We start from the raw sequence: 22,289 nt of genomic DNA, 5'->3' as shown, positions 1-22,289 counted from the left end.
TCCAAAAGGTTAGATAGGGTTACGGGCTTGGGTGGAGGCGTGGGCTTAAGTGGGGTGCTCTTTCAGAAGGCTGGTGCAGACTCGATGAGCTGAATAGCCTCCTTCTACACCGAAGGGAATTCTATGCTTGGCATTCAAACATGCATATTTTCCACAACTAAATATCAATCACAAATATAACCATTAGTAGAAGAAACAGAGCTAAAATAAAAGGGAATCCAAATTCTCTTACAGGCCTGTAAATAATAAAAAGATGGTAAAAGGACAAATGAGGCCAATAAGGAACCAAAAAAAGGATTTATGCATGGAGGCAGAGTGCATTGCTGAAGTACTAAATGAGTACTTTGCATCCATCTTTACCAAGAAAGCAGATGCCGTCAAAGTCAGTGAACAAGGATATTGTGGCGACATTGGACAGGCAAAATCGAACGCAAAGATTTAAAAACGCCGGCTACACTGAAAGTTGATACGGTCTATTACATCTGAGGATGCTGAGGCAAGTGAGGTTGAAAATTGCAGGGGCACTGGCCATAGTCTTCCAATTCTCCACAGATTTTGGGGCAGTGACAGAGTACTGGAGAATTGCAAATTTACACTCTCGTTCAAAAATATGGTACATAGGTATATCCAGGCTAAATACAGGCCAGCCAATTCAACCTCAGTGGTGGGAAAGCTTTTAGAAACGTATTTGATACGGCAATAGAGGGGGTTAATAAGGTGTGTTGGGCCCCCCCCAAAGGCATTTGATAAAGGGCAGGTAATGGATCATGGATCAGAAAAGGCAGTGGCAGCAAGAATAGTTGGATAGAACGTAACAGTGAATTGTTGTTTTTCGGATTGGGGTCCCAAAAGTCCCGAAAGACATGCTGTTAGGTAATTTGGACATTCTGAATTCTCCCTCTGTGTACCCGAACAGGCGCCGGAATGTGGCAACTTGGGGCTTTTCACAGTAACTTCATTGCAGTGTTAATGTAAGCCTACTTGTGACAATAAAGATTATTATTATATAGTGGCATGCCTCAAGTATCAGGTAGTGGAACTGCCACTTGTCTTGATCCACGTTAACAATTTAAACTTGGGCATTTAAGAACACAATTTCAAAATCTGCAGGATAGAATTTGATATACAGAACTTGGAAGTATGAGGACGTAGATCGGTTGGTGGAAACGAGCAGACAGATGAAATTTAATGCAAAAAGTTTGAAGTGACACATTTTGGTAGAAAGAACAAGGAAAGGTGGTATGAAATAAAAGATACAATTCTAAGTGGGTGCAGGAGCAAGGCTCATAGGTGGCAGGGCAGATTGAGAAACAGGTTAATTAGGTAAACGGGATCTTGGGCTTTATAAGTAATGGGATAGAGTACAAAAGTAAGGAATTTATGGGGGACCTTTACTAAAATTACTGATTGTGCCTCGAGTGTTAAATCCACCACACTTCAGGTGTGTTGGCATGAGTAGCAAAAAATATTTACAACGGGTCCAGGGATGAGACACTTCAGTTACATAGTGTTATGACTTCTGCCTCCTCCTATTAGAAATCACACTTTAGACTCAAAATGATTCGGCATGGTAGCACAGTTGTTAGCACTGTCACTTCACAGTGCCAGGGTCTCAGGTTCGATTCCCTGTCACTGTCTGTGCGGAGTCTGCACATTCTTCCCATGTGTACGTGGGTTTCCTCCGGGTGCTCCAGCTTCCTCCCACAAGTCCCGAAAGATGTGCTTGTTAGGTAATTTGGACATTCCGAATCCTCCCTATGTGTACCCAGACAGGCGCTGGAATGTGGCGACTAGGGCTTTTTTCAGTAAATTCATTGCAGTGTTACTGTAAGCCTACTTATGACAATTAAGATTATTAAATGCTGGATCTTCATCAAGTGTATTTCCTGCACATGTATGACTGGTGGATGAACAAACTGATACAATGTTATTCAGCATATGACTGCAGTGCATCAGTGAATGCGGCACCTTGGGCTATATGTACACACGTATATTTATAATATATTATATATATATATTCACAATTAGTTCTGAAGTCATATTTGACACAAAACATTAACTGTTTCTCTCTCCAGATACTTCCAGGACTGAGTATTTCCAACCTTTTTCTGTTTCTCTTCACAGATGCTCCGAGATCTGAGAATCTCCAACGCTCTGTTCTTACCACATAGATACATGGGAGTGGCTGAAACTGTTCTCCAAAAGGAGAAGGCTGAAAAGAGATTTCATAGAGGTGTTCAAAATCATAGGGCATCTGGTTGGAGTGGGCCCAGCTGAACTGCCTTTGCAGAGTTGGCATATGGACTGGTTCTGTGTTGTGATCATGTTATGATTCTCTATAGCCGCTCATGGTTTCTTAAACCAATACTGTATCCACCCATGGTTCTTTATCCCACCTGTAAACAGGAACTTTGAGGTGCAATTCCTTGTCCTTTAAGCCGTGATTGGGACACAAGTTTAAATCAGTTAAAAGAATAGTGTCAGCCACCTTCCTCTCGGGCAGTCTGGACGCCAGTGCTTCACAAACTCTCGTTGTGCTGAGAGATATGCATAGAACATTTCAACACAGGGGATTTTAACAATATTTGTGGCATCCACTCCTTTCATCCGCAAACACCCCAAAAATAAGTCGTGCAATGGGAAGAATAAATATGTTCTGGGTTCTAAATAAGTCTTGCTCACACCATTCGGTGCGATGAATTATAAATGGGAATGCCAAGTTAACAGAAAGGTGCTGTTGTGGGTTGGATAGTGAGGACGGAAGCGGAAATTGACCGCAACATGGCGGTGCCGGTTCGCAGCCTCTCACCGGCTGGGAAATCAGAGCCGCCGCCAATCCGCAGCAACACCGGCTGCCGTGGAGCAGAGGCCCTGCTTCTGACCGGTCGGGATGGTGCAAACACCGAGCGCTCCCCTCGGCCCAGGTCGGAGCCTGGGCTCTTGCTTTGTTCCCGGGCCACCCGATACGATGCTCTTGCCGGTCACTCACCCTGGCTCAGCAGTCGCCTTCCGTTTCTGCGCTGCCATTTTCCGGATGATAACAAGAAAAACTGCACACACGGCGTCCAAACGATAACTGGGTTTCTCCCTCAGCATCAGCTTGTCACATCCCTGCCCGCAGGGCCTGACACCGGGACCGCGGCCTCCAGCTCCGGGCCGGAGACATGACGCCTGCTGTTGGCTCGGCGCTACGCATGCGCCACCCGCCTGCGCACTGGGCAGGCGGCTCTCGGCCACGTGACGGGAGCCGATCTGCAGCACGTGGCAGCAGGAGGTGCTAACTGGGTGTGGCCTGGTGCAGCAGGAGATGCTAACTGGGTGTGACAGGGTGCAGCAGGAGCTGCTAACTGGGTGTGACAGGGTGCAGCAGGAGGTGCTAACTGGGTGTGGCAGGGTGCAGCAGGAGGTGCTAACTGGGTGTGACAGGGTGCATCAGGAGGTGCTAACTGGGTGTGGCCTGGTGCAGCAGGACGTGCTAACTGGGTGTGACAGGGTGCAGCAGGAGGTGCTAACTGGGTGTGACAGGGTGCAGCAGGAGGTGCCCAACTGGGTGAGAGAGGGTGCAGCAAGAGGTGCTAACTGGGTGAGAGAGGGTGGAGCAAGAGGTGCTAACTGGGTGAGAAAGGGTGCAGCAGGAGGTGCTAACTGGGTGTGACAGGGTGCAGCAGGAGGTGCTAACTGGGTGAGAGGGTGCAACAGGAGATGCTAACTGGGTGAGAGAGGGTGCAGCAGGAGGTGCTAACTGGGTGAGAGAGGGTGAAGCAGGAGGTGCTAACTGGGTGTGGCAGGGTGCAGCAAGAGGTGGTAACTGGGTGAGAGAGGGTGAAGCAGGAGGTGCTAACTGGGTGAGAGAGGGTGAAGCAGGAGGTGCTAACTGGGTGTGACAGGGTGCAGCAAGAGGTGCTAACTGGGTGAGAGAGGGTGCAGCAGGAGGTGCTAACTGGGTGTGGCAGGGTGCAGCAAGAGGTGCTAACTGGGTGAGAGAGGGTGCAGCAGGAGGTGCTAACTGGGTGTGACAGGGTGCAGCAGGAGGTGCTAACTGGGTGAGAGGGTGCAACAGGAGATGCTAACTGGGTGAGAGAGGGTGCAGCAGGAGGTGCTAACTGGGTGAGAGAGGGTGAAGCAGGAGGTGCTAACTGGGTGTGGCAGGGTGCAGCAAGAGGTGGTAACTGGGTGAGAGAGGGTGAAGCAGGAGGTGCTAACTGGGTGAGAGAGGGTGAAGCAGGAGGTGCTAACTGGGTGTGACAGGGTGCAGCAGGAGGTGCTAACTGGGTGTGACAGGGCGCAGCAGGAGGTGCTAACTGGGTGAGAGAGGGTGAAGCAGGAGGTGCTAACTGGGTGTGACAGGGTGAAGCAGGAGGTGCTAACTGGGTGAGAGAGGGTGAAGCAGGAGGTGCTAACTGGGTGAGAGAGGGTGCAGCAGGAGGTGCTAACTGGGTGTGGCAGGGTGCAGCAAGAGGTGCTAACTGGGTGAGAGAGGGAGCAGCACGAGATGCTAACTGGGTGTGACAGGGTGCAGCAGGAGGTGCTAACTGGTTGTGACAGGGTGCAGCAGGAGGTGCTGACTGGGTGTGACAGGGTGCAGCAGAAGGTGCTAACTGGGTGTGGCAGGGTGCAGCAGGAGGTGCAAACTGGGTGAGAGAGGGTGAAGCAGGAGGTGCTAACTGGGTGTGGCAGGGTGCAGCAGGAGGTGCTAACTGGGTGAGAGAGGGTGCAGCAGGAGGTGCTAACTGGGTGAGAGAGGGTGAAGCAGGAGGTGCTAACTGGGTGAGAGGGGGTGAAGCAGGAGGTGCTAACTGGGTGAGAGAGGGTGCAGCAGGAGGTGCTAACTGGGTGAGAGAGGGTGAAGCAGGAGGTGCTAACTGGGTGAGAGAGGGTGCAGCAGGAGGTGCTAACTGGGTGTGGCAGGGTGAAGCAGGAGGTGCTAACTGGGTGAGAGAGGGTGAAGCAGGAGGTGCTAACTGGGTGTGGCCTGGTGCAGCAGGAGGTGCTAACTGGGTGAGAGAGGGTGAAGCAGGAGGTGCTAACTGGGTGAGAGAGGGTGAAGCAGGAGGTGCTAACTGGGTGTGGCAGGGTGAAGCAGGAGGTGCTAACTGGGTGAGAGAGGGTGCAGCAAGAGGTGCTAACTGGATGAGAGAGGGTGAAGCAGGAGGTGCTAACTGGGTGTGGCAGGGTGCAGCAGGAGGTGCTAACTGGGTGTGACAGGGATCAGCAGGCGGTGCTAACTGGGTGTGGCAGGGTGCAGCAGGAGGTGCTAACTGGGTGAGAGAGGGTGCAGCAGGAGGTGCTAACTGGGTGAGAGAGGGTGAAGCAGGAGGTGCTAACTGGGTGAGAGAGGGTGAAGCAGGAGGTGCTAACTGGGTGTGGCAGGGTGCAGCAGGAGGTGCTAACTGGGTGAGAGAGGGTGAAGCAGGAGGTGCTAACTGGGTGAGAGAGGGTGCAGCAGGATGTGTTAACTGGGTGAGAGAGGGTGCAGCAGGAGGTTCTGACTGGGTGAGAGAGGGTGAAGCAGGAGGTGCTAACTGGGTGAGAGAGGGTGAAGCAGGAGGTGCTAACTGGGTGTGGCAGGGTGCAGCAGGAGGTGCTAACTGGGTGTGACAGGGTTCAGCAGGCGGTGCTAACTGGGTGAGAGGGGGTGAAGCAGGAGGTGCTAACTGGGTGAGAGAGGGTGAAGCAGGAGGTGCTAACTGGGTGTGGCAGGGTGCAGCAGGAGGTGCTAACTGGGTGAGAGAGGGTGAAGCAGGAGGTGTTAACTGGGTGTGACAGGGTGCAGCAGGAGGTGCTAACTGGGTGTGGCAGGGTGCAGCAGGAGGTGCTAACTGGGTGAGAGAGGGTGCAGCAGGAGGTGCTAACTGGGTGAGAGAGGGTGAAGCAGGAGGTGCTAACTGGGTGTGACCGGGTGCATCAATAGGTGCTAAAATGTTAAATGCTAGGGACGGGAAATTCCAGACAACTATGAGAAACTTTTTCAATTACACTGCCTACTTCACTGCCTTGCCCAGAGCAGTGAATTTGAGAGATTTACCTCCAAAAATACAGACCCTGATATGATAGAATCAAAGAAAGGGTACAGCATAAGCATTGACCTACAGGCGGCTTCTGAGCCAGTGCTAAATGTGTTGAGATTATGACATCAAAACTTAGAATCTATGATTGCAATTGAATTGAAGCAATTAATTTTGACTTCTGCGTTTTATGCCTCTCACTCGGAATGATGAATACCCATATGACACAATTTCAGCCGTATTTAAAGGAACAATGCACGGATGGAAATCAACAAGAATTCTAGAGGCTGATCAGCAACTTAGCCAGGTGTGACAGATGTCATACAATAATATAGGTTGGAAGAGTCCAAATCGATTATTAGTGGATTGGTAGTGAAAGGGATTGCAGGAATGTCTACCATGAAAGAGAGAGCCTGTTTCCATATAGATTCATGTATGGCTGTCAAAATGAGTGCATGCAGGTCATGACCATGTCCATACAAGAGATGTCTGCTGCCTTAAACAGGACAACACATACCATATCTGCGGCCTTAAAATGTGCCACTGATCGCCACCAATCTGGTTTGTGGAAGATTATAGGAGAGATGTAGAACTAAATTAGGAGAGAAATGAAGGCAAAGGGGACATTGAAGTGGGAAATCCACTCAATGGGCGGGATTCTCCGATGCCGCGCAGCATTGGGAAGGCCGTCGTGAACTCGGCCGAGTTTCACAACGGCGCAAAACGGCACCGTTACCGATCGATTCTGGCCCCAGAAATGGGCTAGGAGCTGGGCCACGGGAAACACGTGGGGGATGACGTTTGAAGCCCGCGACGCCTGAATGACGCTGCTCCGCGTTGTAAAAGGGCACGAGCGACGACAACAAGGGAGGGGGGGAAAATGTCGGAGCCACGGAGGGCCGCCCCGAGGTTTGGTGAGACTGACCTCGAGACCCTCCTCGATGTGGTGGAGCAACGGAGGGGCATCATCTGCTCAAGACGAGGGCATCGCCACCCTTCCAGCGTTGTGCGACGGGCCTGGCATGAGGTGGGCACGGCAGTGAGTGCTGTGGGGCAGAACCCTCGGTCTGGGGAGCAGTGCCGGAAGAAGCTCCATGACCTCACCAGGGCTGCCAGGGTTAGTGCCAAGAGGGTGCCCCCGGGTCGCAACAATCCCCCCCCCATGTCCCTCATCACCCACCTCCCCACCGGGCACGAGGGGGACGGGGGGCGAGAGTGAGTGGAGGGTGGTTAACAAAGTTGCCACAGACCCACATGAGCGCTGCGACCCCCTGGAGAGATGCCATGGTTTAGCTGCAACTTTCCCCCCAACCTGTGCCAATATCTGAACGCCCTGATGATACCTGCCGAATTGTGATGATCTATCTATGCCCCCGCAACAGGACAATACTGCTCACAACAACCGGGAGCGGAACAGGACCAGAGGGGGTTCACCCATTCTGCACCCCCTGACCGTGTTCGAACAGAGGGCACTGGACCTTGCTGGGGGATCTGCCAACCGGGAGGTCGCACAATGCGAGGTTGGAGGTGCAGAACCAAGTGAGACAACCCTGCATGACAACCCCCCTCCCCAGCCCATCCTCTGTCCCCTCACACTCTGCCCACTGGACCCCCCCATCCTCTGTCCCCTCACACTCTACCCACTGGACCCCCCCATCCTCTGTCCCCTCACACTCTGCCCACTGGACCCCCACCATCCTCTGTCCCCTCACTCTCTTCCCACTGGACCCCCCATCCTCTGTCCCCTCACACTCTGCCCACTGGACCCCCCATCCTCTGTCCCCTCACTCTCTACCCACTGGACCATCCTACGCCCGGCCGAGCGTGTCTAACTAACCCCGTATTATTCTGTTCCCTAGGGCGTGCTGATGAACGTCCAGGGCCGTCTGCTGCCACACACAGCCGAACATCCGCCACCACCACCGCACCCAGAGCCACATGCCAGAGGGTGGCAGGAGGTCAGCCAGGAGTGCCATCCTTCAAATCGGGGACTCAAGAGCAGGACGCACACAGGACGGTGACACAGTCAACAGATTCACCTGGGGGAGAACCAGACATGGGCCGCGTGCAGCCTGCGCTCGGATATGACTGGGACGAGGACACTGCTGGTTTTATGACGGACGAGGACCTAGAGCTTGTGGCACTGCTGTCTCCCACACCATCCACCAACACAGAGACACTCACCTCAGTTGGGCAATTAAGTGATGAGGCTCCTGGGTCACGGTCTGGTGTGCACCACACAGCTGAGCCGGTACAGCAGGTGGAGGTCAGAGCAGCCGAGGGGCTGGACGGTCGGAGGACAGCCCAGGCCCAGCATCCAGCTGGCTCCCAGATGTTTCCCGGGTTCCTGGATTTACTCGACCCACCTGGACAGCCAATGCATTTTGAAACCCAAGAACACAATGACGGGATGAGGGCTGTCTTCCAGCAGCTGTAGACGCAGTTAGAGGAGTCAAACCACGTCCAGGAGCAGGGAGTGGTGCCGCTCATGGCAGCCACCCAGGCCGACACCGCACGGGTGGCGTCTGCGTTCGAGGCAATGGGTGAAAAGGTTTCGGCCATGGGTCAGGTTCTGCAAGGCGTTGGGCTTAATGTGCACGCGTCATCCATGGCCCTGGAGAGGATTGCCCTCTCACAGGCAGCAATGTGCCAGAGCCAACATGACATTGCCGGCACGCTACGGGCCCTGGCCGAGTCTCAGCAGGTCATGGCCCAGTCCCAGCACGCCATGGCACAGTCCCAGCAGTCAGTCGCGGAGAGCATCGACTGCCTGACGCACGTGCTGAATGGCGTCGCGCACTCACAGGTTGAGGTCGCACAGTCCCAGGCGGGAATGTCTCACTCCCTGGACTCCGTCTCAGCGAATCTTCGGACCATGGTCGATACCGTTGCGGGCCTCAAGGACTGGTAGCGCCAGGTGTTGGTGGGGCGACGGGGTACCTCCCCGCTCGCACCTCCGTCCCACAGTGAGGCCCGGGGGCCACCGGGCTCCCCGAGGGAGGAGGAGGTTCTGGGGCCCGTCCCATTAACTCCATAACGGGACGTCCCTGAACGCTCGGCCTCCCCCCGTCCCATCTCTGGTGCATTGGGTGGGCAGCGGGCAGAGCAGGGTGGAACCACGCCATCCGAAACGCCCGCGGAGCAGCCTGGCCCACAAGGCCGGGTCGCCCCAGAAAACGAGTGCCGACGGGGAGACATGTCGCGGGGCGTGATTCTCAGCAGTCCGCCTCCACTCCTGCTGTACCATCTGGGGATTCACTTAGGCGTAGTGGTAGGGCCCTTAAGGCAACGAAGAGCGACACATAGTATGTTGGCACAGATGAAGGGCACAGATTAGTTGTAGGGGCTAGGGCATCTGTACATAATATTCACCATTAAACTCACGGTTGCACCTAACTTGTAAGACTGTGTGATTTTTCCGTTGCCACGGGGATCGTGATGGTGACCGAGTGTCGCTGGGGTTGATGAGCGGTGAAACTTCGGTGCCGGGTGTGCAGTCCCTTTCCCTCCACCCCCTCCCACAGCTACCCCACGCGGGCACGTGATGGAGTGTCCCTGATGAACTCAGCGACCACCGGGATGGATGGTTCAGCTATTGCCATGGGTCAGACTTTGTCTAACGATTCTGAGCTCACAGCTCATCGCAGAGCGGGCTGTCATCATTCAACATGGCACTGATCACACCCGCTGACACAGCCATCAATGTTGTGCGATACCGTTGTGCCGCAGTGGCAATGGAGCAGTGTATGTGGTGCGGGGGGGGGGGGGGGGGGGAGTTGTGTGCAGTCCATCTGCACGACTGCCGATGCAGGTGGTAGTGGTAGTGTTCAACGGTGCCGTCGCATGCGGCGCGTGAATCTTGCTGCCAACAAGGCGTCGCGTGCCCGCTGTCCTCGCCGGTGCCGTCGTGCAGCCTCCTGGACATTACCAGCACCCGGGTTGTGTCTGTGTGCTGCGCCCGACACACCACCAACCTCCTCCTCCGTCTCCATGTTGGCACCACTGCCAGTGGCTTCTCCCTCCGACTCCTCCACCAGGGCATCGCCCCTCTGCATCGAGATGTTGTGCAGCGCACAGCAGACCATGACAATGCAAGCGACCCTCTCAGGCTGGTACTGCAGGGCCCCTCCGGAGCGGTCCAGGCACCTGAATCTCATTTTCAGCAGACCAAAGCAGCACTCCACCACACCCCAGGTTGCTGCATGGGCCTCATTGTAAAGGGTCTCCGCGTTGGTCTGAGGCCTCTGTATGGGCGTCATCAGCCAAGACCTCAGTGGATAACCCCTGTCCCCCAGCAACCAGCCCCTCAGCCAGTGGGCCGTCCCTCAAACATAGCAGGGATGAATGACTGCGCAAGAATGTACGCATCATGCACACTTCCAGGAAACTTGTGCACACGTGCATGATCTTCAGGTGGGGGTCGCATACCACCTGGATGTTCATGGAGTATGTCCCCCTCCTGTTTGTGAACACTTCCCTGTTGCCTGCAGGCGGGCGTATGGGGACGTGAACACAATCAATGACTCCCTGGACCATCGATATCCCGGCCACGTTGGCAAATCCACGGGCTCGTGCTTCTTGATTTGCTCTGTCCTCGGGAAAGGTGATGTAGCGGTCGGCGATGGCAAATAGGTCACATCCCGGATGCACCTGTGCGCCGATGCCTGCGAGATGCCGGATAGGTCCCCGCTCGGAGACTGGAAGGAGCCGGTTGCATAAAAGTTTAAGTGCCACCGTCACCTTGATGGCAACTGGGATCGCGTGTCCTCCTCCCGTTCCACGTGGGGTGAGGTGCGCCACGAGGTGACAGATATGTGTGACCGTCTCTCTGCTCAACCGGAGTCTCCTCCTGCAGGTGATGTCCGGCATTGTCTTGAAAGAGATCCGGGCACGGTACACGCTAGGCCTCGGTCGTCGCCTCTGGCGCCCTGGCTCCACCATCAATGTCTCCTCCTCCTGCTCCTCCTCCTCCCCCCCCCATACTGCTCGACAACGGGCCACTCCGCGGCCATTCCCTTTGCTGCTGCAGCTGCCCCTACATCCACTGTGGGATGTGGCTGTGGATGCTGCTGGATGTCCAACTGCAGTGCAGCGGCCCCAACCACTGCGCTGAACATAGCCGTTCGGTTAGAATACATTGTGGTCACCTACAGAAGGGTGGTGGGCGGCAGAGAAACGACATGTTAGACGGAGGTTAGTCGACACCTCGGCAGCCGTCTGCCACGGGATACCCATGTGGCCCGGTGGCCTGGTCGCGCTGCTGACATGCGGCCAGCCTAACCCCTGGACAGTTTCTGCATCCAACGGGCAGTTAACAACACGTCCTCCTCACCGGGGCGTCAGTGGCCTGTGCCCATCAGCCACAGGGCAACCAGCTGCCGTGTCCTCGTCACCGTCCTGCCATAGCAGGGCGGCTGACATGTTGCATCCGGGGGTGGAAGACCCACTCCATTCACTCCCTCTACCCCCCCCCCCCCAACTACTCGCTCTCTCCCTCCCAACTTCTCCCTCTCTCCCCCCCTCCCACTTCTCCCTCTCTCCCCCCCCACTTCTCCCTCTCTCCCCCTCCCTCCCACTTCTCCCTCTCTCCCCCCCACTTCTCCCTCTCTCCCCCCCCACTTCTCCCTCTCACCCCCCCCACTTCTCCCTCTCTCCCCCTCCCCACTTCTCCCTCTCTCCCCCCCCCACTTCTCCCTCTCTCCCCCTCCCTCTCTTCCCCCCCCACTTCTCCCTCTCTCCCCCCCCACTCCTCCCTCTCTCCCTCCCCCCACTTCTCCCTCTCTCCCACCCCCCCCACTCCTTCCTCTCTCCCTCCCCCCCCCACTTCTCCCTCTCTCCCCCCCCCCCCCCACTTCTCCCTCTCTCCCCCCCACACTTCTCCCTCTCCCCCCCCCCACCCCACTGGCCGCTGCGTTCTCGGGGATGCCTTCCACCAGTTTGCGGAGACTCCGGGACGGTCTGCTCACCTCCTCAATCCTCGTCAGCCAGCACGACTGGCTGACGACTTTAAAAAGCAGGTGTGGACGGCGACAACATGACCTGGCGTCACGACGTCGGGACTTCGGCCCATCCGGGCCGGAGAATAGCGGGGGTGCCGGAGAATCACCATTTTGGGTGCATCGGGCGATTCTCTGTGTTTTTGCGCGCGAAACACGATGAAACAGATTTGGCCATTTGGGAGAATAGCGGGAGCACGTCGGACTGGCGTCATGTGAAAAACTGGCGCGGCCCGCTATTCTCCCTGCTATTCTCCCAACCGGCGTGACATCGGAAAATCGCGCCCAATGTGTTCCCATTTCTCACTTGATGTCCAATTCTGCTGCTGTTCAAATGCACGTGTAGCAGTGTGGTAATACCACTGTATACATATGTGTGTGCCTCTATTAGGGGATGTACAATAGTACCTGCTATTACAGGTTTGTCGGTAAGCCCCTGCATAGTTTGTCGGTAAGCCCCTGCCGGCTAGCTCCGCCCACAGGGAGCAGTATAAATATCCATAAGGTCTCCTGAGCTGCCATTTTACAGCTCCACTTGAGGGAATAACATCTCACGGTAATAAAGCCTCTTTTGTACCGTTTCGTGTTTCTGTGTGCAATTTTTAGCGCATCAAGCAGCCTTTGACAAGACCCCAAGTCTCTAAAATCCAGAGGGAGTTGGTCAAAAGCATCTCAGCATTCAGGGCAGGGATCTGAGCAGCCTGCCTCTAAAACAGCTGATGCCACATAGGAAGCATGACATCGAAGTGGTCAGAAGAGAAAGTTCAAGAAATTGTTCTCCCTTTATCTCTTCCTTCTCTCTCCAAAATGTTCTCAGACCTGCTGCGATTCTCCGGTATTTTCTGTTTTTGTTTCAGATTCCAGCATCCGCAGTAATTTGTTTTTATCTTCAAGAAATTGTTATTCACCAAAGCTTTGAAATGTGAGTTTGACAAAATATTATGTTCCCATCTTGCCCAAGGATCAACTCGCCCTTTCACTAGTTTCATGATAAATAGCAACACTTAGTGGGATCCATTGTGCGGATCTGCAATGTGATGAAAAGGGAGAGGAGGATGTTGGTTCTGATAGTGAGAGGATTGCAGAGTTTCATTTCTTATGTTTTAAGCTAGGTGAATTGTTGCAATATTAATATCGTTGCAATGTTAAGGAAATCCTCGTATCTCAGGTGGCAGGGTAAGCAGCTGATTTGGTTATGGATGCCCCACCTTCAACCTTAACCTCAGCTTAAGATGCATGATGATCCCCTTTGTTCTCCTCCACCTGTAATCATTCCTACTCCACTATTACCCTGGATACCCTTGTTGCGCAGTAATAAAGGGTACTGCATACTTATCCAGATTCCTATAGATCATTCTCAACATTCTGATGATGCTCTATCATGTGATCTATCTATCATATCTATCTGATCATGTGACTCTGGCAGTTACACGCCTGTGACTCATTGGATCGGGTTCCTCAAATGTCCCATAAACCAAGTTGAACAACAAAATCTCTTGTTTCCTTTGAGCCAGAGCTCAAGTCCGCATCCTGGATTGAGAAAGCCTGTAAAGTTGGGTTGCCGAAGTATACAAACATGTGAATTAGGAGCAGGTATAGGTCATTTCACTCCTCAAGGCTTTCTCAGCCATTCAATAAGATCATTACATGATAGGGGCAGCACGGCGACGCAGTGGTTAGCACTGCTACCTCCCAGGTTCGATCCCGGCCCTGGGTCACTGTCCGTGTAGAGTTTGCACATTCTCCCCGTGTCTGCATGGGTTTCGCATCCACACCCCAAAGATGTGCAGGGCAGGTGAATTGGCCACGCTAAATTGCCCCTTAATTGGAAAAAATAAATTGGGCACTCTAAATTTTAAATTTAAAAAAAAAGATAATTGCGTGATCTGATTGTAATCTCCACTCCACACTCCTGCATCCTCTCCACATCCACTCTTTCAAGACCCCACAGAACCCGAAAGGTTTCATTCAAGCCACCTCTTACTCTAAGTATGAATGCAGTTTGACAACTCCCAGGAAATTTGCATGAACCACTTCTTGTGGTTTCACACCATCTGTGCATTGATAGGTAAACGTCCCTCGCAGGTTATCAAAACTTCTTATTGCTCGACTGGTGGTTGGATTGCCGCGTGTGCATAGCACCCGAGACCAGTGGGAATCCAGCCAGAGAGGTGAACCCAAGTGCGCACTCAGTCTAGCAATTGTCATCACAGAGTAAGTTTACATAACTCTCAGCCTTAGCAAACATTTCACCCACCATCTTCCTTTTATGTTAATGTACAACAGACTATGAGTCCTTCAGGATGTCATTGATAGTTTTGTGGAAGGAACTAGAGGCAAAATAGAATGTGGTGACCTTCAGTGTCATTTAGAATTCATCTCCACCAATCAAAAGAGGGTCTTCTGGAACCTGCAGATGTTTGCTGTCATCTGACATTAAAACTCAGCCGGTGAAAGCACTTTTTTTTTGGAGCAGACAAGAGCACTGAATTTCTGTAAACTTTATAACACAAGAAGTGCCTCCTGCAACCTTGGCCCCTTTCCTGTGCATGTCCCTCCTGTACACCTCACCTGAGCACCTCTCTCCTGTGCATCTGTTAATCCCATCACAGCCTGTCATTGCTATTGTGAATGGTAATAGCCTTTCTCTTCTGAAGTGCTGTCAAACATATCCTTTGCTTCCCATGTTGGTTCTGCCAGTTTGAAACCCTCTAAAGTTGAGGTAAAATTATAATCACGCAAGTACTGTCTGCCAAATATTGGCCAGAGGGAACTGAGACGCCAGTTGCAAACTGTGAGGTTTTATTCAGATGGGACGGCAGGTTTAAATACCCACCTGGACCTCAGTTCAATCTTCAATCTTACTTCTGTTCCTCTGGTCAGTTTCCCAAGGGGGAAAACCATGTTGAAATTGTTAAATTTATTGCTAAGTTAAATTCAATTCAGAGCAACTCATTAACATCTCCTAAGGATATTCATTTCAACAATACTATTTGACCGCCTGCAATAATTAAAGTCTCGACTTTGGAGCTTGGGTTACCCACAGGCATCCAGATATGTTTCCTTTAAACCCGGGTGCATGAGGGTCACAATAACAAAATTCCCAATCTACTCCTCAATGCATCTGCTCTTGGGGTTAGAATATCCCAGAGTTAGAAACCGCAGTAGTTAATGCTTCTAGATAATCCAGCATCTTATTATTTTCTTTGTCAATATAATAGCAGAAGGCAAGATAAGGGATGGAATTCTCTCAAAAAATTAGTAAGTGTCATTTTGGGCATGAAAATTGATGCAAATTGTGCCGATCTTCCCACACTTATTTTTTAATTAAGAGGACACAATTATTTTTTTCCAATTAAGGGGCAATTTAGTGTGACCGATCTGGCTACCCTGCACATCTTTGGGTTGTGGGGGTGAAACCCACGCAAACACGGGGAGAATGTGCAAACTCCACACAGACAGTGACCTGGGGCCGGGATCGAACCTGGGTCCTCAATGCCGTAGATAGCAGTGCTAACCACTGTACCACCGTGCCGCCCACGGTCTTCCCACACTTAGTCACGTTTGGGGAGCCGGTAATGAGACACTGGTAAGGCCTGAACCTCAGATAGGCCGGGCTTGTGGCGCAATGGTAGCGCATCTGAATCCAATCAAAATGTTGCATGTTCAAATCACGTCAGGCTCACAGAGTTTTTCTGCAGCTCTGGTTCCTGAATTTTATAGTGAGGAGTGGCACACTACTGCCTCACAGTGCCAGGGACCTGGGTTCAATTCCAGCTTTGGGTGACTGTCTCTGTGGAGTTTGCATTATCTCCCCGTGTCTGCACGGGATTCCTCCGGGTGCTCTGGTTTCCTCCCACAGACCAAAGATGTGCTGGTTAGGTAGATTGGCCATGCTAAATTTCCTTTTAGTGTCTAAAGATGTGCAGGCTAGCTGGGGTTACGGGGATGGGGTGGGATAGTGAGCCTAGGTAGGATGCTCTTTCAGAGGGTCTGTATAGACACCCAGTGGCGTGCAGAGGGGGGGGCCGACGGTGCATTGGCCCCGGGCATCCATTGGATGGGGGCATCCAATCAGAGAAGGGGGAAAAAAAAACATTAAAAAAAAAAAAAAAAAAATTTTTTTTTAAAAAAATTTAGATTACCCAATTATTTTTTTCAATTAAGGGGCAATTTAGCGTGGCCAATCCACCTACTCTGCACATTTTTTGGGTTGTGGGGGCGAAACCAACGCAGACACGGGGAGAATGTGCAAACTCCACACGGACATTGACCCAGAGCCGGGAGCGAACCTGGGACCTCAGTTCCGTGAGGCGGTTGTGCTAACCACTAGGCCACCGTGCTGCCCCAGAGAAGGAAATAAAATAGTAATTTTAAAATTTCAGCGGTGATAAATCAATTTTTGGAGGCTCACCACACTGCAGAGGCAGTTGTTAGCCCTTTATTCCTTTAACATGGTGTACCCTTTCTGTCTAGAGAAAATGGTCCTTCTCCCCATCCCCCCCACACGCAAGCGCATGATGTACGTGGTGCAACCATCAAAAGCAACAAGCAGACGTGGCTGTTCGTTCCTGCGTTTCCTCGAGTCATAACTCGTCTTTTCTTCAGCTTTTTGTGCATCTAGATTAGTTCTTTAACTACTCAGGTCAGTGAATAGCTCTAGAACAGGTGCAACTACGGTTTTTATAGGTTTTTTTGGCGATATTTAATGAAATATTTACGTGGGATGTAGTAAGAGTGAAGCCTGGATGATCAGAGGACTGCTATGGTATTTAATCTCGGAATAGGAGACATTTATTCCTTAACATGCTAATATTCGAATACAGATACCACTAATTTGCAAGTCTATGATATAAATTGCACAAAATTATCAGTGGAGAATCAGTGTGAAATAATTTGATACGAAGGAACAAAGAAATGAAATATGGTTTATCCGTCTGCAACTGACCGATTGTTTACCATTTTCTTCCCATTTTCTCATGCGTCTTACGGTTTTTGAGATAGAAAATGAATGTTACGAGTATTTCGTGTACAACCAAGTGGAGCACAGAACAGGAAAAAAAAGAGGGCCAGAGTCGAAGAAGAGTCCCATCAAAGAGGGGCATTAGATGCATGGATAAAAAGAAGTAAAGAAGAAGTAGGAGAACCTGGAGAAGTAAAAGATGATGTGGGTGCAGAGAAGGATTTTTCTGATACGGATTCAGCTCGGTCAGAACATAATACTCTCTCTCCTCAGTCTCGTTGTCAGGATGATGATCCATGTGAAGAAAATAAAGAAGATTTTAGCATATTTTTGCAAAGAAGCGATTTTGGCTGTTTGAAGAAACCGATTCCAGATCATTTGAAGATGACAATATTACAACATGGCCCTGAAAGATTTCAGAATAAAAGTGGTCCATTTGCTGAGAAGGATGGAAGATCATTTTCCAAACAGTGGTTTGATAAAGTTTCCACAAACGGATAAATTGTGGAGAGAAAATGGTTGTTATACTCTCCATATCGGAAAGCATGCTACTGTTTTGTTTGCTTTTTGTTTTCAAAGGAGCATTTGTCGTCTGTGTCAAACTTTGGAAAGGAAGACGGTTTCTCCACTTGGAGAAAATTAAATCCAACAATACCTGACCATGAGAAAAGCCCTTCTCATAGAGCTCACATGAGGGAATACCTGAACCTCGTAGTTCGACTCCATCATTCAACTACGATAGATGCTAAACTTCAACAGCAAATGTCTGCTGAAAAGAAAAGATGGAAAGCTATAACTGAACGGATTGTCGAGGTTATATCCTTTCTGGCAAAACAGAATCTGGCCTATCGTGGAAATCGAGGAGAAGGAATATCTGGGTTATCAGAGCCAGGGGAGACAGTCAGTGAAAATACAGGAAACTTTCTAGCAACAATCAGACCTTTGGCCAAATATGATGACATCTTAGCAAAGCACTTGCAGAGAGGGAAAGAGAAACCAAAAAGTGTCACCTACTTGTCCAACAGAATTCAAAACGAAATAATCAATCTTCTTGGTGAAACTGTCAAGAAAAATATAATTTCCGAAATTAAGGACGCAAAATATTTTAGCATAATGCTGGATTCAACTCCAGATATTGCCCATGAAGATCAGGTTTCTGAAATTCTGCGTTACGTTCATATTGATGAAAGCAGAAAAGTAGAAATAAAGGAGACATTTCTGGGATTTTTTTCAAGTCAACAAGAAAGATGCAGTCAGCCTGGTAAATAAAATTCAGGAAAAATTGGAAGAAGACAAAATTTCCATGAATGACTGTCGTGGTCAAGCATATGATAACGCAGCAGTTATGGCTGGAGTGAGAGGAGGTGTTCAACAAAAAATTCTTGAAGTTAACCCAAAAGCTGTGTTTGTGAACTGCGAGAACCACAGCCTCAATTTGGCCTGTGTCCATGCAAGTGAGGTGCAACCTGTTGTTGTTACATTTTTTGGCATTCTAGAAAAACTCTTTACTTTTTTTTCTTCATCTACTTCTCGTTGGGAAGTGTTAAAATCATTTGTCACTCGGACTGTGAAAAGACAGTGTGACACAAGATGGAGTTCCAGCCATGATGCTGTGCAAGTAATCCACGAAGAGTGTGACAACGTTATTGCAAGCCTTCAACACCTGCTGGAAGGAGAATTTTCAAGGGAAACTAAATCTGATGCAGGATCGCTACTGAACTCTATTCAACAGTTCCCGTTTATAGCTTTATTAAATTTTTGGTACTCAGTTTTATCATCAGTGGAGAAAGTCTCAAAACGTTTGCAGGATCCGAAAATGGGGTTCCATGAAGCTTCTTGTGATCTGAGAGGACTTATTCACATCTTGAATTTGAAGAATGACGAAATTATCCACAATGCAATAGATTTAGCCAATGAATATTGTGAAAATTGGGGAATACCAATTGCACGAACACGGAGAAGAAAAATAATGCCTGGAGAGTCAGCAAGAGATAGTGGACTAACGGCACAAGAAGAAATGAATAGAGTAATGGTAGAGATTGTGAACAGATTAAAAACTGAAATTGAAGACCGCAGTGTCCGTCTTCAAAGACTCAGTGACCGATTTTCTTTTCTTCTGAACTTGAATTCAGTAGTGATTGAAGATGAACAAGAAAGAGAGAAATTAAAAAAGGAATGTTCAGACTTTGCAAATTATTATGACAATGATGTGGTTGCAATTCAGTTATATGACAAAATTATTGATTTTGTGATGCTCCTTCGAGCTGGAGGGAATAGAGTTCCCCCTGATCCTAAAGATGCTCTGGAGTCTTTACTGCAGTATGGGAGGGATGTCTTTCCGACGCTGTGTGTTTCATACAGATTACTGCTTACAATCGCATTTTCAGTCACAAGCTGTGAAAGGTCATTTTCAAAACTGAAATTAATAAAAACATATCTGAGGTCTTCTATGTCACAGGAGCGACTGACCAACCTGGCTTTAATAAGCATTGAAAAAAAATTTCTCACAGCTGATGTAAAAAATGAAGTAGTTCAGGTGTTTTGTGACAGGAGGTATCATTTGGGGAAAAGAACTTAATAAATTTGATTGATTTATATTAAAATCGAATAAAGCGTTTATTTCATGTTTCATCAGTGTTTATATATTCAAAATCTTTTCCTTTCTCATAATATTTCTCAGTATATTAGGCCTTATACTTGAGTCTTTGGGGCATACAATCAAGATTTGCCCCGGGCATCACCAGACCTCTGCACGCCACTGTAGACACTTGACCCGAATGGCCTCTTCAGCACTGTAGCAGTTCTATGGATCTCTCTCAAAATAATGCTACAGACCCATCCCCTCTTCTCGCCAGCAAAATCCCCTACCCCAATTGCCGGCATCAGGCCCTCCCCCCCCCCCCCCCCTCCCAATTTCATGAACCAGCACCCCTCCTCCGACCCCATGCACAAAAGGATCCTCGCTACCAAGGAGAGTGGTGGCACCTCTGGGAATGCCAGGAACATTCATCTAACATCTGACGGTACCTAAAGGAATCCGAGTCAACGGGCCCAAACTTCTCTTTCAGTTCCTCCATGTTGGCAAAACGCCCCTCCAGGAATAGATCACATAATCTATCCAACCTCTTCCCCTTTCCCTTTCATACTCCAAATGTGGCATCCAATCTTGCTGGCTCAAACAGGTGGTTAGCACAAATGGGGGCCAGCCTTGACACTGACCCTAGTTTAAAATGTTGACGGAGTTACCCCATATTTTTTAAGTGGAGACAACCACCGGGTTTGACGAGTACTTTGTCAGTGCAAATGGAAGAGAAGCCATCACCAATGCATCCAAACTGTACCCCTGCATGACCCAGACGCCATCTGCACCAAGGTAGACCCCGGATTCCTAACCCAAATTTCTCCAAAACTGCACAAGTACCTCCATTCCACCCCATCAAATGCTTTTTCTGCATCCAATGACACAATTATCTCTGGCTCCAGCCTGACCGCTGGGGTAAGAACCAAATTCAGCAGTTGGCATACATTGGACAACAGTCTTCGGCCCTTTACAAATCCTGTCTGGTCATCCCCAACTACCTCTGGAAGACACGGTTTCAACCTTAATGCTGGAATCTTAGATAACAGCTACGTTAAGAGTGAAATGGGACGGTACGACCCGCATTCCACATGATCCTTGTCCTTTTTCAGGGGAAGGGAGATGGATGCCTGCCCAAGCATCACAGGACAGGAAACCCAAGACAGAGTCATTGAACATCCCCACCAGTAACGGAACCAGCTAGTCCGCAAACTTCTTAAAAATTTCCACCGGGAAGCCATCAGGCCACGGTGCCTTCCCTGTTTGCATCTGACCTATCACTGTTTGGACTGCCTCCAGACCCAACGGCGCCTCCAACCCATCCCGCATTTCCTCCCCTACCTCAGGGAACTCCAAGTCCACTAAAACTTTGTCATCTCCGACTCTTCTACAGGGTTCAACCTGTAAAGCCTCTCATAAAAGGTTTGAAATGCCAAGTTCACTTTTTTCGGGGCAGAAACCAGCCTACCTCCCAAATCCCTTATCTGGATAATCTCTCGAGAGGCCACCTGCTACCTTAGCTGGTGAGCCAAGAGACGGATGGCTTTCTCCCAATATTTATAGATAACCCTCCTCAGGTACCACAACCGGCCTATCAGTAGACAGCAGGTCAAATTGCATTTGCAGTTTTTTCCTGCTTGCCAGGACTCCTGGGGTTGGGTCACTCGCGTATTTACAGTCCACTTCCAAAATGTCATCAACTAACGTCCGGCGCTCCTTCCAAGCCTCCCTGTCCATGTGTGCCTTGTGTGATATAATTTCCCCTCTAATCACTGCCTTCAACGCTTCCCATAGAATAAAGGGCAAAATCATTCCATTCTCATTGAACTCCACATATTCATCTCTGGCTCTCAAAATGCACCCACAAAACCCCACATCCACCAACAGCCCTGGCTACATCCATTCTCCATCTTGTGCACTGCATCGGGCCTGCTTCCAGCACTATATCTGCAAAATGTGAGCACGGTCTGAGACGACTATGGTCAAATATTACTCTTTCCTCACCCCGCGACGAAGAGGCCTGTCCAGCACAAAGTAATCTATCCTAGAGTACACCGTGAGTACTGGGGAGAAACACAAAAACTCTATACCATGCCCCCCCCCCTCCATAAACTCCAGCAGCGCCTTCGCCACCACTGAAGGGGCCAACGACTTTGGCTTAGATCGATTGAGTCACGGATCTAAGACTCAATTTAAATCATCCCCCAGAATCAGTTGATGTGTATCTAGATCCGGTATTGCGGCCTTATAAGCATCACAGCATCCCAATTCAGGGCATACACGTTTACGAAGATCAGTAACTTATCCTCCAGCATGCCTGTGACCACCACAGGCCTACCCCATATCAGCCATCAATCACCCTTTTTGCTAAGAAACAGACTCTCTTGCTGATTAAGATCAGCACACTCCGGATCCTACTATCAAAGCGCAAGTGGAATACCTGGCTCACCCAGCCCTTCCGAAGGTTGGTCTGGTCCCACACCCGCAAATGGGTCTCCTGTAAAAACACCATATTGGCCCTAAATTGTTTAGGTAAGAGAAAACTCTCACCCTTTTCACAGGTCCCCCTGGGCCCCGCTAATTCCAGATAACGAGTCTGGTTGGGGGTCTCTCACCCCCCCCCCCCCTTTAGCCTTAAATCAGCCGTATCCACCGCACTGAGTCACCCCGTCCTCATTACAGATTTCTAGCTCTCAGGCCCACCTAAAATGGCCACCGCTCCCCTCCAAAGGATAGGACAAAGAACA

General features: G+C 50.3%; 1 protein-coding gene across 1 annotated transcript in view; it reads right to left on the bottom strand.

Annotated features, from left to right (window-relative positions):
- LOC119972468 (N-acetyltransferase ESCO1-like) overlaps positions 1-3,193 on the bottom strand; it is a 51,478-nt gene extending 48,285 nt beyond the window's left edge. Inside the window, exon 1 of the mRNA XM_038809209.1 lies at positions 2,990-3,193. Coding sequence (XP_038665137.1) covers positions 2,990-3,096 — 107 coding nt within the window. The 5' untranslated portion in view covers positions 3,097-3,193. The remainder of the gene's footprint in view (positions 1-2,989) is intronic.
- Between the last annotated feature and the right edge of the window lie 19,096 nt (positions 3,194-22,289).

Source organism: Scyliorhinus canicula, chromosome 10, assembly GCF_902713615.1.
Source record: "Scyliorhinus canicula chromosome 10, sScyCan1.1, whole genome shotgun sequence".
In the NCBI taxonomy this organism is placed as follows: domain Eukaryota; kingdom Metazoa; phylum Chordata; class Chondrichthyes; order Carcharhiniformes; family Scyliorhinidae; genus Scyliorhinus; species Scyliorhinus canicula.
Note: the sequence above shows the minus strand (reverse complement) of the source record. Positions and strands in the feature narration are given on the sequence as shown.